This window comes from Camarhynchus parvulus, chromosome 9 (genome assembly GCF_901933205.1).
Source record: "Camarhynchus parvulus chromosome 9, STF_HiC, whole genome shotgun sequence".
Classification (NCBI taxonomy): domain Eukaryota; kingdom Metazoa; phylum Chordata; class Aves; order Passeriformes; family Thraupidae; genus Camarhynchus; species Camarhynchus parvulus.
In genome coordinates this window covers 15,575,758-15,591,231 of record NC_044579.1, presented here as the reverse complement: position 1 = coordinate 15,591,231, position 15,474 = coordinate 15,575,758, and the positions used below count along the sequence as shown (strand labels likewise).

The window sequence follows — 15,474 nt, the reverse complement described above, 5'->3', positions numbered from 1 at the left end:
AACCCTCTCTCCAAACAGGTGACTCTGCCTTCTCTACCCTTGGGGTTCTCCACAATGTCAAGTTAAAGTCTTCCCTCAACCTTCTGTGGTAAATATACATCATGCCCCACTAAGAACACATTCAGATCATCTCTGTTTCTCTTCTTGAGGAAATAAAAATAATCTGTACTTGTATTTTCTTCACAGTTCCAATCCATTATGTAAACAGCACAACTGGCAACAACACAGATTTTTTGCTACCAAGCAACATTGAATAGGTATGTATAAAACAGACTCAGAAAGATTTTCCAAAGGGTTTTAAATATTTTTGCTTTCACACTGATTTAGGCAGTGATTAAATTTCACAGCAAAAAATGCTGTGCTTTAGAAGTTTAACATAACCACACAAGGACTTTGCCAGCACCATGGGAAAAAAGTCCCATTACTTACTTTGGGTCCACGTGGCCCTCTGTATCCTGTTACCCCAGGTAATCCTTTTTGGCCCTACATATAAGAGGAAAGATTTTGTGTATATTAGTATGCAGGATATGCCTATGTGCTGCTTAACTTTTTAAAAGTCCTACTCTGAATTAGAAGTGTTATGTTTTTAGCACTGGGTGTATTTCTTTAGGTGTCCTAGGCACAAGAAAAGCAAGAAGAACCTTTATGTACTTTTCTTTATTTCTGTTAATGCTGTCAAACCAGCATAATGACTGTGGAGGGAGATATATGTATCTTTTCAGTTCCAAGGATCTACAGGTCAGGACTTTGTTCCTGCAAATGTGCACGACAGTAGTTCTTTTTTTAATTTGCTGCTCTTCTTGGTTTGATGCAAGTACTCACAAGCATAAATCTACACTTTTGAGCACAGCCCCAGTCTGAGTGGCTGCTTACATGGCCATGATTGTGTTGTGTTGTAGAGCAGCAAATGTCCCACTTTCCAGGAATGTGGGGAGTTTATGGAGGTTCTTTTCCTTTCCCTCTCTTCATACACCTGTATGGCAACTGTTTGCATGATCAAAGCCCAAGGTCCAACATGTGAAATCTACTGTTTCCTTGAGTTGAGGCTGCAAGGAGCTGGCAATGCCAACTTCACCTTTTCATTTGTGTATTTGAGGAAATCTGACTTGAAAATGCAGAGAGCTCTGTTTAAAAAAAACATGGGTTACAAACATTCTAATGTTCCAGGCCACTCAGTTGTGGCTATCGTAGCAGATCTTGAAGAAGTACAAGTTGTTCAGGAAAGCTGTGGATGCCCCATTCTTGGAAATGTTCAAGGCCAGTTTGGATGAGGCTTTGAACAACCTGGTCTAGTGGAAGGTGTCCCTGCCCATGGCAGGGGGGTTGGGACTAGCTGATCTTTAAGGACTCTTCCAACCCAAACGATTCCATTATTCTGTGATAAAACTTGCAATAAAAATTGACAACAAAATCACAATTAATTTTTATAATAAAAAGAGCACCCTCGAAGGATTAAGGTCAGTTCAAAACTGTAGATTGGAGTACAGTTGCCAATGATATGCAAAATTTTAAATATTAGTGAAGAGCCACAAAGAGATTGAATAGCAAAGTAACCAAATTTGCCAAGATGCCTGAAACATGATTTGCTAATGACAAAAACTGAAGAACACTAAAGCAAGGGCAGTATCTCCTTTCTGCATCAAGACAGTCTTCCCTCCAGAACATGAGCTAAAGTACACATGGGGTGTTCTCTCCTGAAAGATTGTAGGAACAGTGCAGAACTGAGGATTCTGCTGCAGCTGGTGGTTTCTTACAGAAAGATAGGTATATCTTATGCCATCCTTGCAAAAATTACATCACAGGATTGTACTTGCCAAGTTGAGCACTGTTAAATATGATGACAAATTAACACCTTTTGGCCTTTGAACAGCTGAGCTCCAGGAGGTCCAACTAACAGCGGTGACCCAGGTGGCCCAGGGAGTCCAATGTCACCCTGTGGAAGCCAAAGCAACAGCAGAGATGTTCCATGCAGCATTTCAGTGACACTCAGCTTGTTTTCCTGTTGTACCATAGCACTACATATTTCTGTAGTCACTGAAAATGTACTAATTACCTGCAGATAAAGGTTTGCACTGAGATCTGTAAGCTTCTTTACCATCTGCCCAGATGAGTAAGGTTGGCAATCTAATCTCCTATTCTCCTGACTCATTAAAAATGATATTACAGCTAAAGGAATAAATGAGAATTCCTGCTCCAAATCTGCTGTGGAGATAGTAGTTACAGGACTGTCAAATCTCTTATGTGTACATACAGTCTCTCAGGTTCTAGACCAAAGCCTTTAAGCACAAATTCCTGAATGCAGCTCACTGAAGGAATTCCTCCTGCTCAGAATTAATTGATTCAATAACTTCTTCTGTTCTAACATGATTAGCAGGACACAAAGCCACAAGTGAATGGGTTCCAGGAAACTCAACAAGACTCTATTATTCTTCTAACTCTACAGCAATAATATATTTCATATTAATATTATATTAATATTAATATTGTTTTCTTACCGGCTCCCCCTTTTGTCCATCCACTCCAATCCCTGGATTTCCCTATTTGATAAAGAATGTTCACAGTTTCAGCATGATCAGAAAATATTAACATTAGAGTTTAATCAAGTAACTCTTTTGAAAAACTTGATAACAAATAAACAAAAGGAACATTTCAAATACTTGTATAAATTATTATTTCACTAACAGCTTCAGAAGTTATTACCTACCTGTTCACCTGGCAAACCAGGGTAACCTGGAACACCCTTTAAAAGAGAATGAAGACAAGTCAATATGTCTGATTTAGAGACAGGTTTTGAAAATTATTTCCTCTTGCTCATAGGACCTAGAGGCAGAATTTTCTCTTGGGGTGTACCTATTCCAAAGTGCAATTTACTTCACTTGGTCACTGCCTTGCCTGACCTCTGGTTTCCCCCTTTCCTGTCTCCCACAGGTGGTCTTGGGAAAAGGGGTTAAGGAGAGAGCACTAGGAGCATTTCTCCATGACCACAGACTGCCAGGATGAAACAAGTTCATGCAGACATGGGAAGGAACAACATATTCCTCAACTTCCAAACTCATAAGGTAAAGCAAAATTCTATCTTATTACCTGCCTCAAAAATTACTTTTAGGCTTTGACTCACATTAAGGCAAGTTCTAAAATGGGTAGACAAGAATGAATGCATATTCTAAGGCAGGGCTGTATAACTGTGGGGATCTTACAGGCAAGCCTGGATGGCCTGGGTATCCAGATGGGCCCGTTGTACCTCTTGACCCCCTTGGTCCCTGGAAAAGATTGAAAAAGGTCTTTTTGTGAACACAGAAAGAACTTGCCCTTCCCTACACAAACCCAGCCCCTCTAAACCACCTTGGACTCAGCCTACTGGCCACTGGATTCCACCCACAGCCCAAAGCTTACACCATGCCTGAAATCTCCCTGTGACTAGAGCAGCCCAGCACCAGCTTCTGGGTAATACTGGACAAGGCACAGTTCTGTGTTGTTAATGAGAGTTCACTTTGTCAGCAATTGTGCTATGGTGCAGGGACTTGATACAATTCATCAGTGAATGCCTTTTTGAAGGGTATAACAAGAGGAACCCAAAGACATCAAGAATGTGATCTGGCAACAAAATTAATCTCTCTCTTTTGCTTTCATGTTCTTATGGCTGGAATATCATAGAGTGCTACTTATTCTTGGGAGACCCATCAGATATTGTAGAAGATGATTTCACATCTTGAATTTCACAGAGAAAATATTCTGCAAATACCAGTGCAACAGCTGCTCCCCACACAGCTAATGCAGGTGAGGATGGTCTGTTTCTACTCCCTTTCAGCCAACATGAACTAGCCATGGGAACAGACTGTACAGACTTGATGTTTCTCAGACTTTATTCTGGAATTTTGCTACTTAAGGCAGGCAGAGGGAAACCCCAGTATTTCTTACCATACTAAGGAGAAAAAATGGAAGATCTTCAAGACAAAAAGCAGTTATAGAACCCACTGACTGTACTTACAGGCAGGCCAGGGGGTCCAGGATCACCTCTCTCCCCCTGTAATGACAATCATTTAGCAAATGAATCAGTTCAAGCTTTTTATGGGTATTTTCTAACTTTACAGATATTAAGATCATAAACTAGCTGTTAGAGTTGTATATGTGTTTTTAATTTTTTCCCCCACTAAGTTTTATAACTAGTGAGGAGTAATGGAACAATTACATTTACTATACATGTTTTCCTAGAAATAGATGATTTTTTCACAATCAGATACTTACCGGAAGTCCTTTTCCAAAATGTAAAATATACACTGAATTTCCTTTTTCTCCTTTTTGCCCTGGAATTCCCTTTAAAGAAAAAGAGTCTTTTAAAACATGATCCACTTACTGATATCCTACATTTCCATGGAGAATGTATGATAACTTCTCAGGCTGTGACTTTCTGGTGCCCCTATATCACAAGGTAATCCACTAGGGTCACGAATGATCATTTTATCCAACAAAACCTTCTGTACAGTTGAGAAAACCAGGTTCCCACAACTTCTGGACTCCTGCTCTGTTAAGGTGCTCCTTAGGACTTGAGTCCTTCAATATTCTACAATCTTCGCAAATCTTGCCCTTAGTATCAATATGCCTTCTTTTTCTTTCAGGGAGGCAGTGGTTTTAATGTACTAGCACTCTGCCTTCCATGAAAGTTCATTGTGTGATTCAGAAGAATTCAAAGTGATACTGCATACAGATAAAAAAATAAAAGTATGGACTGTATTAGATGCATAGTATTCAATATTTTGAATGTTGAATTATTTCTGAAGTTCTTCCATTTGAAATCCAAATACAGTGGATATAATTTAACTAAGTTAACCACCTGAATACTGAGTTCAATAAAATGGGACACTGTCAACCACTTTAAAACTGTACTAGTACATTGTTCATGATATCATAAACTGGCTGTCCAAATCCTGCAGTCAGAATGAAACAGGAAAGGTATTTCTGCCTGGAATGGTACAATAAAAGGAAGAATTACAGCTGTCTGCAGCTGGATATAGCTACAGTAGATTGGATACAAATTACAGGTAAACAACAGCTGTTAGGGAACACATTAAACAAATCAAAAGTTGTTTTTATCTTTAGTTATTTTACATGTGGTCTCTTGTATAATAAAACATTTTTGTTAGATTAAGTTTATCTTCTACATTACTTAGGTAAGGCCTTACAGATAGAAATTACTTTATTTTCCAACAAGGTCAATGAAGTAAAGCCAATTTATTTAACACCATATGTACATGGTGTTAAATAAAATGGTACAGGACAATGTTATAAATAAGAATTAGATAAAAATGTTGACTGTAATGTACACTGGTGCAAGAAATCAATTTAAAAATAGGCAATCTGCATAGAGAGGTTGGAAGGGCATTCTTGCACACAAACAAATATGGTTACTGTGTGTTGTTTTTCTGGGTAGCCAAATGAATTTGCAGAGGAATTTTAGTATGCAATCCAAGGCTACATGCCTATTGTGTCTCCCTGTTCTTATAGGTTACAAATACTTTTCTAGGCCTTCCAAAGAGCACACTCCTGAAACTGGTAGGATTTATGCTGTCCCATGTTCCTTTTTCTTTTATGCCACTTGTCTAATTACAAAAGGTAAAACTCTGTTTTGAAGACCATAGTACGTAAGAAAATACAGGTGAAATTTGGGTTTCAGCAGAAGTAACAAGCTACTTGCAGAGGTATTACAAATGAGGTTATTAGTAAGTTTATAATGTTGTGTCTTTCACAGTCTGAAACTGAATTTTATTCTAATTGTTAATATCTTTGATAACATCATTACACTCTTGCACCCTGTCCACATTTTTCTAATGGCTGAATTCAGCATTTTATTTAGCTCTCACTAAACACATTTGATTGTTCATGTAAAGTGCAGTTTTTTTTATTGTGTTACTTAAAAAATTTCAGGGAAGCTGTTAGACTAATCAGCTCTTATTCAGAACTAAAACTTGTTTTCACAATAAATCAAAGACTGGTGACTAGAACTGTTCAGCAGAATTTCTTTGGAGCTACAGTAATTTATTTCCCTTAATGACAAGAATCTTTTTATCTTCAGTAGTTCAGTACTGCTAACACAGCTACTTAAACAATTTTAAAGTGCCTTCCATTTTACCAGAAAAAGTAAACAAATATTAAAGTGCTAATTTCAAACATTTTAACTGTGGAATGACCTCTGCACATACAGATACATGTCTAGGCAAGACTAGGAGTGCACAGAGCACATGTGTGTAAAAATGTAGTACCAAATCTTAGAGTGAAACAGGACTTAGCCTTGTTGAACCTTCCATTTATTTCTAAGTCATCTCATGTATGTCCCTACTAGTAATGCTTTTAAGAAATTTCAAGTACTAATGAATGCTAAGGGGGTTTCAAGCTACTCCTTTTCAGCTGGAGTGGCAATTCTGGGGAAACAAGGCAGAATTTAACTCTCAAGGCAGCCATATGTACTTCAAGGATATAGAAGCTTATTTCACTTTCAAGCTTCATCTGTTAAGGCAGTGTTTTACTCCCATTAACCTGAGTATTCCTGGGAATTCCCTGTGCAGCACTGTAATGCTGACACCACAGTCTAAGAGTCATTTGAAGAGCTGTTAGCTTGGAGGGGAAATGCATGTGCACAGTGGGAATGCCTCTCACATACATAAGGACCTCTTGGTCCCATATAACCGTTTTCTCCTGGGAATCCTGGGTCTCCTCTCGAGCCATTGCAGCCGTCCAAACCATGCTTGCCTCTGGGTCCTTCCCTTCCTGGGAGGCCCTGAAAGACAGTTTAATCTTGATGAGAAATACACAATGATTAATGAAAAAATACTTTTTAGATTAACAGAACAGTTCAGAAACAAATATATCTCAGATGTGAATGAGATGACCTCTCACAGTGGTGCTGGTTTCATATTCTTTTGCATTAGAAATGTCTTCTATGCTGAATAGATTTTTTGTGGGGTAGAACAAATGAGGTAAGTCTTTTGTTTATTTTTCTTTTAATTCTGTTAATAAAGTTTTCTTTATACCCTTAAAAGTTTTGAGCCTATTTTGCCCTCCTCCTAATCCATATCTCACAGCAGAAAATGAGTAAATAATTCTACTGGGTGCACTGGCAATTTGGCCAGCACTAGACCCACTACAGCTATAAAGCTGAAAAAACCCACAACCCCCCAAATTAAAAATAATAATTTCAAGCAGCCTCATGCTTTTTAATTGTTAGGATAAATTTTTTTAAATGCTTTTTAATTGTTAGGATAAATAAGCTTGAACAGGCACACAGAAATTACAGAGATTGTAGTTTTTCTAACCTAGTAATAACTAACCAGTGTCCAGATAAGGATTAGTTCTACTAAAAATTAGGACTTGGGCAATAAAACAATGAGATTTTCTTGGAATTATCTTCCTGTTGGAGAAAAAAAAATTGCACAGAATTAAAGATTTTTGTAATGACAAAATATTAATTTTGATGCAAAATTTTTTTGGGGGGGGAGAAGTCTGAAAAATCATCAAGAGAGTATCCTGATCATTTACGTAAAACACTTTTGTCAATTCTACCTTCTTGTTGTCCGTAAATGCTTCAGTCTAATTTGTGGACACTGTTTTCAAATTAACATTCTTTGCAAAAAAAATATACATTTCTTGGGAACACTTCCTTTTTGTGCCAAATTTTGGGCTTATGACCTCTGCACTACCCAGACGTTTTGGCAACAGTCCCACTGTCAAATGTGGACAGCTGACAAACAGATGCTACAACACCCACTCAGCTTTTAGTTCTGTTTTTACTTTCAAAATTCAACATCTTAATTTTGTTTGATCCACATGAAACTGGTAGCATCACAGGAATTCAGTTCTAGCAGAGTCTTTTGAAAAATGCATTATCTAAGACACTATTTCACCAATTTTCACATTGAAAAAGACATTAATAAAAATACATTATCACATGCTATAAAGACATATTTAGGACCCACTTTGCTTATTCAGTGCCTAATCAGGTTAAAATCACTGGACTCAGTGGTTGAGTTTCTTCCTGCAAAAGGACTACAAGAAAAAATCAGACTGCTTGAACAAAAAACAGTGCATTGTTTGAGATATTCTCAGAGATGTTAAGAATGAACCAAGCAAACTACAGTGTATTATAGAACCTGAGAGAAGAAATACTCTGCTTTTAAGCCCAGTGGTAGTCTCTGCCTTCACTACCCCACTCCCGCATGAAAATTCTGTATTTACCTCTTTGGGATTTGGTGGTGCTTGTTATTAATAGGAAACACAATTGAAGTTAACCTAGTTATTTTACAATTTTTTCAAAACATGTAACTCTCTAAGAGAAATGTTAGAGGACTTGCTATGAATTTATGGGATCTGTAATTTTTATAAAGAAATATTTGTTTAATACGTACAGGAACACCATCTAAACCAGGAAATCCTGGGACTCCGGTTGGGCCCTAAAAACAGGTGATATGAAAAAACAAAGTTAATGAGGTTATTACTTAAAAAGAATTAAAAACAAGAATATGTGCTACTATATAGCAAGAAACAAAAAGCCAGTCTTGTTTAAAATATGAATCAAAAGCCATAATTTTCAGAAATTAAGTATCTGAAAAAAACTATGGGCCTAGCAGAAGAGTAGTGCCAACAGTTACCCATGTAACAGGTGGTAAAAACACCTAATACTCAATAGCTATTCATACTCCAAAGATTATAAACTGACAGAACAGGAAGTTACCTGTAACTTATAAAATATTTCTGTACATAATTTAACAATCCTACTCCTGTTTTGATAAAATTTTTGTTACAGCATTTACATTTTTGTTACAGCATTTACCTTTCAGGTGTGCTAGATACTGACATTAGTGATTTCACTCTGAGATCAGTCAAATTAGACTATTAAAACTAATATGAAGTACCAAGTGCCAGGGATTGTACAGATATGAAAGAAATTAATCTGAACTGCAATTTATACTCTCTAAGTGGTAATAAAATTCTGTTTAGTGCAGCATTTTTAAAAGCACCATACTGCTCCCTCCAGCTCCACATTTCTACAGATTCTTTGAGATTAAGGAGGATGATGTGGTATGTGACAATCAGTCTGTCTGTTCACCATATTTTACATGTTCTGACAATTCTAATTCTGCAATCCGCAGCAAAAAAATCTCCTGAAATATTTTTCAAGAATTAATTATCTGTAATTAACTTCTGTGAGAAATTTGCGTGAGCAAGAGTATAGTTTGGCAAATGCTTTTTGGTCATTCAGGTTCTGTTTCACTTATCAACATTTAACATTACACACTGTATATACCTAAAAGAGCTGTCTGTGGTGTTTCCTACCTTATCACCTTTTTCTCCAGCTGGCCCAGGCTTCCCATTCTCACCTCTCTGTCCTTTTTCCCCTGGCAGACCAGCTGGTCCTGTAGATCCCAAGGACCCAATCGGACCTTGAGCTCCCAGCTCACCAGGCTGACCCTGAAAAGAGTCCAAAGAAGTGAATGAATACTGCTGTAACCCCCACAGCAATTCAGAGATGACCCTGTGCATAAAACAAGGCTTACAATGTATAAATATTCATTATTCAAAACAACTGCTGGACAGCCTGCAAAACTGTCTCATGAATTAGGTGCTGTAGGACCTTCAAATTTAACAACTTACTGAAAGTGATCATTTCTTTTCACCTTCATCAGGTCTCCAAGACCACCTCTCTGAGATGCTTGGGATAACCTCCAAGTCTACCTGGCTCCAGCAATTTAAGTATCACCTTTTGCAAGCCTATGACTCCAATAAGCATTAAGTTTTCCCACCAGAAACATGAGGAGTCCTTTTAGACAAAGGGACTTTGTACACAATTAGAACAATCTAGCAAGTTCCCTCTTTCAAGTCATGATATGCCTATTAAGTTTTTCTAGCTCACATTTTTTCATAATCACTCTCATATCTTAGTGCCTCATATAAAACTTGTGAAGTTCCTGGAGAAAAAAATCATAGTTATTAGCTAACATATTTACAGAAAGTATCAATTTTAATAGATTGTCTTAAAATAGTTTGGGAGGTTGAAGAATGTAATTTATCTATAAATGGTTCTAAATTGAGTATTTGTATCTTCATTGCCACACAATCTCCATAGATTTCTATTAACTTTTCCAAGGTAATATACATTCTCCTAAAGCAAAATTGCTCCCTATGCCAAATGGACTTTTCAGTCTATAACACCGGTGTGCAGTTGTTTCAGATGTGTTGCTGTTTTTGTTCTGTGCTGTTCAACAACTATGCAATCATAGATTCAAAGTGCTGAATGAAGCAAGCTTTCTAATCAGGCTTCACATGTGAGCTGTCTACACTTCCACCCTACAAAAATCTATGTATTTGCAGGTCTTTATTTCACTTACATATATTTTCATTTTATATCATTATCCTCGTTTACCTATAACTTCTTCTGTTTCCAAACTGAAGACTGTTTTGCTTTCAAGACTTCATCCATTAATTATACTAAATTATTATAACTATAATTAATGATATTAGTTACACTGTATGTATAAGCAATCAATAATTTATTATAGTATAGAATTAATTATTATAATTAATTATAATCCTGTATTTTAAAAGAGAGCAAAAGGGAACCCCACACATTCCTGAGAAAACCATATGGCATTAGGACCACTTGAGGGCAGTAAAAGATATTTCAGTATTCACAGAAATAACAGACTATATCTTTACTTTTATGAATGGATTGAAGGAAGAAAAAAAGATGGAAAATGAAAGATGATTGTAAGAAGATATGTAGCTTCAGGAAGCAAAATAACTGAATGCTTTCTTCTCGGTGTAAACATTTCAGCAGGCTGCATCTCTCTGAACAAAATCTTGTGAATTACAACCAGGGACTTAAGCTTCTTTTACTTTTTATTTATTTTCTCATTGCCTTTTTAAAATCAGTGTGATTTGACAGTGAAAAGAACTGAAAAAAAATTATGATATGCATCATTCAATCAAATCAACAAAACAACAGAGAAGTTAATTTAATACATGTTTGAACAGGAACATATTATAGGTTCCTTCCACAGTGGAAGTAGGGCTGGATGACCAGTGGCCCTTTAACTATGAACAAGAACTTAGTCCAGAGGCTGGGAATAGAAGTCCTACACTTAGAAATAAGGACCACTTGAAAAAAAGAATCCTCATATGAGTCATGTTCCATTTATCTTTACTTGCTCCTCTCACTTCAGCCTTGATCCTTCTTCCAGAGAAGTCACTGCCAAAAATTCCAGGGCAGACTTAGCATGTTGTCTTCTCTAACAGTTACAATTTTTGTGATATCAGAATTTCAGCAGTGTAAAATATTGTGCAAATTAAGCGCTACTGGTATTAAAAGCTGATGATTGTGCATCCTTGTTAACAGTGAATGGACAGTTGGGATTCTGGGTGTTGAGTGTTTGCTTGCATGAGCAGTTGCAGCCTGTCTACTCACAGAGCCTTGCTCATTCTATGTTAGAATGAATTTATTAATTGAAGTACTTCTAAGGTAGCTATTATGCCCTTTAAATACTTGATTGAAAAAGATAATTGGACAACCATTTTAATTAAACCATCATTTTGAGTATAAGGGAAATGAATCAGACTAATAATATAATAAGATACAACTCTTTGAACCATTAACTTTACTGGAAGCGGCATGGCTTTTTAGTTCTCTAAACTATTACCTTGTAAAATGCATCATTCATCAATAGGAAAAGAAAAGCATAAGATGTTTTGCACTAATTTTTTAATGCATTTGTCTTTTTGTGCATTTTGTTGACAACAGGTTTCTGCACCAACTTCAGTATTTTTAATTAATAGTGTATATGCTCTGAATTCAAGAGTTGAAAGAGAAAATTTTTAAAACAGGTTATATACTTTGGACAGATAAGAAACATGATTTTTATTGCACTCAGAAAAAAAAAAAGCTGAGACACTGTAGGCATTCTATGGTAGTTATTACAATTAAAAAATAAACACTTCCAGGACATGTAGTCCTTTAGGTTGGTAAAATGTCTTCATTTGCTGCTACACTGTGAATTTAATTGACTTCATGGTCTTCAGTAGAAAGTAGTGAAGTCATAGAACAGAGTCACTGAATTCAGAAATCACAATGGGTTTGGCAGCTGATACAACTTTAGCATGCCATGTGAAGCTGATGGATTCTCTCTCTTTCTTTCAGCTCAAAGACTGATAATGACTGGAGCTTTGTTAAGACCAAACTGATACCATGCCATAACATCTATTATCACATCTATTATTTGTGCCCATCCAATGTGACTACCACAGCATTACAGTCTCAGGACAGCTGTAAAAATAAAGAGGATGAAGGTAGTCATGCTCATGTGGAAATGACAAATTAGCTCAGATAAAATGAACAGAATATTATGCCCACTCTGCCATCTGATGCCAATAAATTCCTCTAGGTTTTCAGTGCCTTGTTAATTGTCTAGGTCAGGAGCTACCATGCCAAGACTATGGTCTGTTATTTTAGCATATCCTGGGCTTGACCTGCAATAAGAAATTGACTTTAAGCAAAGCAAAAAAGGGCTATATTTTTTTTTAATTAACTATGCTTCCTAAGAATAAGACTGCAAGTACTTCAGAATCATGCAACAAAACATTTAATGCTGTTTGGAAAAGGCAATGGCCAAGGTTAGCTGGATTTTTTTTTTATGCATGAGACTGAAGAGCATCTGATTTTGAGAATGCCTTGAGCACTTAGCAGTCTCAAGCACAACGTTTTAAATGTGTCTTAATTGGAAATAAAAAAAGTCATGCTACTCAAGTGAATTGTCTTGCTTCTCATTATCAAAAAAGTCAAAAGAAGCCCAGTTATCACCTTCAGTGAGGACAGTACCCTGTGTTACAGACTATGGAGATGTACCAGCGATTTGTGAAATGCACTTACCTTCTGTTCATAAGAACAAAAGTGAAAATGCCCAGCAATTCCACACAGATTGTAGGCAAATAATACAGCAGCCCTTTCCACTGTGCACTGGACTCTGGCTAGTAACCAGTCATTTTCATTTCACCAGGAGCAGGACAGAGCAAGAAGGAAAGGAAAGCAGTCTGTGGGCAAGAGAGGAGTGCTCACAAAGGCTTTTGGAGAGATGTTTTATTTTGTAATTTGCTTAGTGAGGTGGGAGCATCTGCTGCTGCTCTAAGCTCCACCCATGTCCTCTCCCCTTTTGGAAGAGCTGGTCAATTACACAGCAAAGCCACAGCTTCCAGGGTTTGGAGGGGTGTCCATTCTGGGAAGATTCTACTTCTCACTGTGTAAGACTAGAACCAAACTAATTTTCTCTGTAAGTCAAGGCTCAAAAAAACCCAGAAAAACCCTCTTCTAAATATAAACCTGATTAAGATGAGATGAATCTGAGAAATCACACAATTTGGCATTAAATCCAGTCTATTGTCCTTAATAGATTAAATTAGATCATTTTTCCACAGATTTTTAGCCAAGTAAATGCAATAATAATACTTAGAGCCTGAGAATCATAGAATTTCATATAATGGTTTGGGATAGAAGGGATCTTAAAGATCAAGTAGTTCCAACCCCCCTGTTATGGTTGGGATGACCTTCCACTAGACCAGGTCATTCAAAACCTGACCTTGAACACTTCCAAGGATGAAGCATCCACCATTTCCCTGGGCAGCCTCTGTCAGGGCCTCACCAGCCTCACAGTGAAGAATTTCTTCCTCATATCTGATCTGTCTTTCAGCTTGAAGCCACTACCCCTTGTTCTGTTACTACAGGCCCTTGTAAATACTCTATCTTTCTTGTAAAGCTCTGAACCATGCTCTAAACTATTGGAAAATCTGGCAACTTATCATATTTGGCAACTTTATTATATTTTTCAATTATATAATATGCTAGTTTAGTATTCACAGTGATACTTCACAGAAGCAGGAGAAATCACAGTGAAGTGCTGAAAACATCATTCACAATGTATACTCTAGGTTTGTTTTTAACCCTGTGGGACTATGAAAAGAAAAACTATCCAATAAGCCAGTGGGTGTCACTGCTGTGTTAAACAAACTCAACAAATCATAATTTAGCACTGAAACTCTTAACTACTAATGGCTGAAAGGTACAAATAGAGAGCTACAAATAGAACATAGATATTATAGAAATAGACCACAAATAATTAACATCAGCTTTGCAAATAAAACTGGGCTTTGCTCTGTACTATTTTATTGAAGTCACTGTTGACAATTTTTCGTTGATTCAAATCTGTAAAAAAGAATGGTTTTGTAGAGTTTTATCTTGCTTGATGTACAAAAGCTTGGCAATCTGCAGCAACTGAGAAAAAACACCATTATTAGTATGGTAGAACAGGGGAATCAAAAGTATTAAGAAAAGAAAAATGCTTAAGAACAAAAGGAGGTATAATTAACAATTTTCTGAACATTTGAAAAATGTCTAATATAAAAAATGCTAATTTACAGGTGCTGAGCATCCTGTATGACGAACAGCCTCAAAGAGACCTTGTGGTGATTGGTGTGATTCTCTTTACAGACTGGAATGGTTCTGTTCCTGTTCCACATTCTGGTAAGCAGGATCCCTTCCCTACCAGTTCAAATCCTAACTTCTGCAGGCAGAGGACTGCCTATTCTTCTGCCCAGTTACAAAAACAAAAAAAGGTGTGGTCTGCTTCAGATATAGATTTAGGGGTCTCATTTCTCAGGGTCTGTTTTATAGAAAAACATAACATGTTTTCAGTGAATGTAAGTGAAATGTGTAACTGGTCTCAAGAATCTTCTTCTTTAAAATTGCTTTAAAACTTAGAGCTAATGTATTGGGGAAAATTGATCAACAAGTAGGAGGCAAATAATGGGAGAAACCTAGATTTCCTCAGATGTTAGTGTACGTACATCTCCGATAGTGCATTTGAGACCAAGCAGAAGGATTTTACATATTTATTTCCTGACTGTGCAACTTGAAAATTCAAATACAAGTGCTGGATATTCCATGTGAATGACAGACTGCCACTGCATACCGACATGCAAAAAAAGCGTGTTTTAGTAAATGTCTCTTACTTCCAAAAACAGACAGAATTTGCACCATTTTCTAAGTTAGTGCATTTTAAATATATTTCCACTGTGCTGTAAATTGAACTCCAATAACCCATGGAACCTGCTAAGAAAATTTGGCAATTCACAAGATCTACTGAGATGTTACAAGAGAAGCAGTGCCAGAATATTGACTTACTCCCAGGTAGCTTTGCTCATTCTTACCCCAAGGCAGTGCATTCTTGCCCTGCAGTGACTGATACCAGCTGACTTTCTGACTTACCTGTGACACCCAAGTGACTCAGCATCTCTTGTGAATGCTTACTCCTTACATCTGAAGTGTCAGAAAGTGTAAAACACTCCTCTTAGTTTTCTGTTTGCTGCATTCTCCCCTACACTAGGATAAAAAAATCAACCTCTTGCTTCATCTGCAAAAGAGCGAACATTGATCCTGCTGAG

The 15,474-nt window shown here is 36.9% G+C and overlaps 1 protein-coding gene across 1 annotated transcript in view; it reads right to left on the bottom strand.

Moving 5' to 3' along the window:
* Positions 1-15,474, bottom strand: part of COL4A4 (collagen type IV alpha 4 chain) — a 60,509-nt gene that overhangs the window by 38,758 nt on the left and 6,277 nt on the right. The window contains exons 4-13 of the mRNA XM_030954343.1: positions 9,325-9,459; positions 8,397-8,441; positions 6,656-6,772; positions 4,246-4,314; positions 3,989-4,024; positions 3,198-3,260; positions 2,705-2,740; positions 2,496-2,537; positions 1,853-1,933; positions 430-483 (exon numbers count right to left, since the gene is read on the bottom strand). Of these exons, the coding sequence (XP_030810203.1) occupies positions 430-483; positions 1,853-1,933; positions 2,496-2,537; positions 2,705-2,740; positions 3,198-3,260; positions 3,989-4,024; positions 4,246-4,314; positions 6,656-6,772; positions 8,397-8,441; positions 9,325-9,459 (678 nt within the window). The remainder of the gene's footprint in view (positions 1-429; positions 484-1,852; positions 1,934-2,495; positions 2,538-2,704; positions 2,741-3,197; positions 3,261-3,988; positions 4,025-4,245; positions 4,315-6,655; positions 6,773-8,396; positions 8,442-9,324; positions 9,460-15,474) is intronic.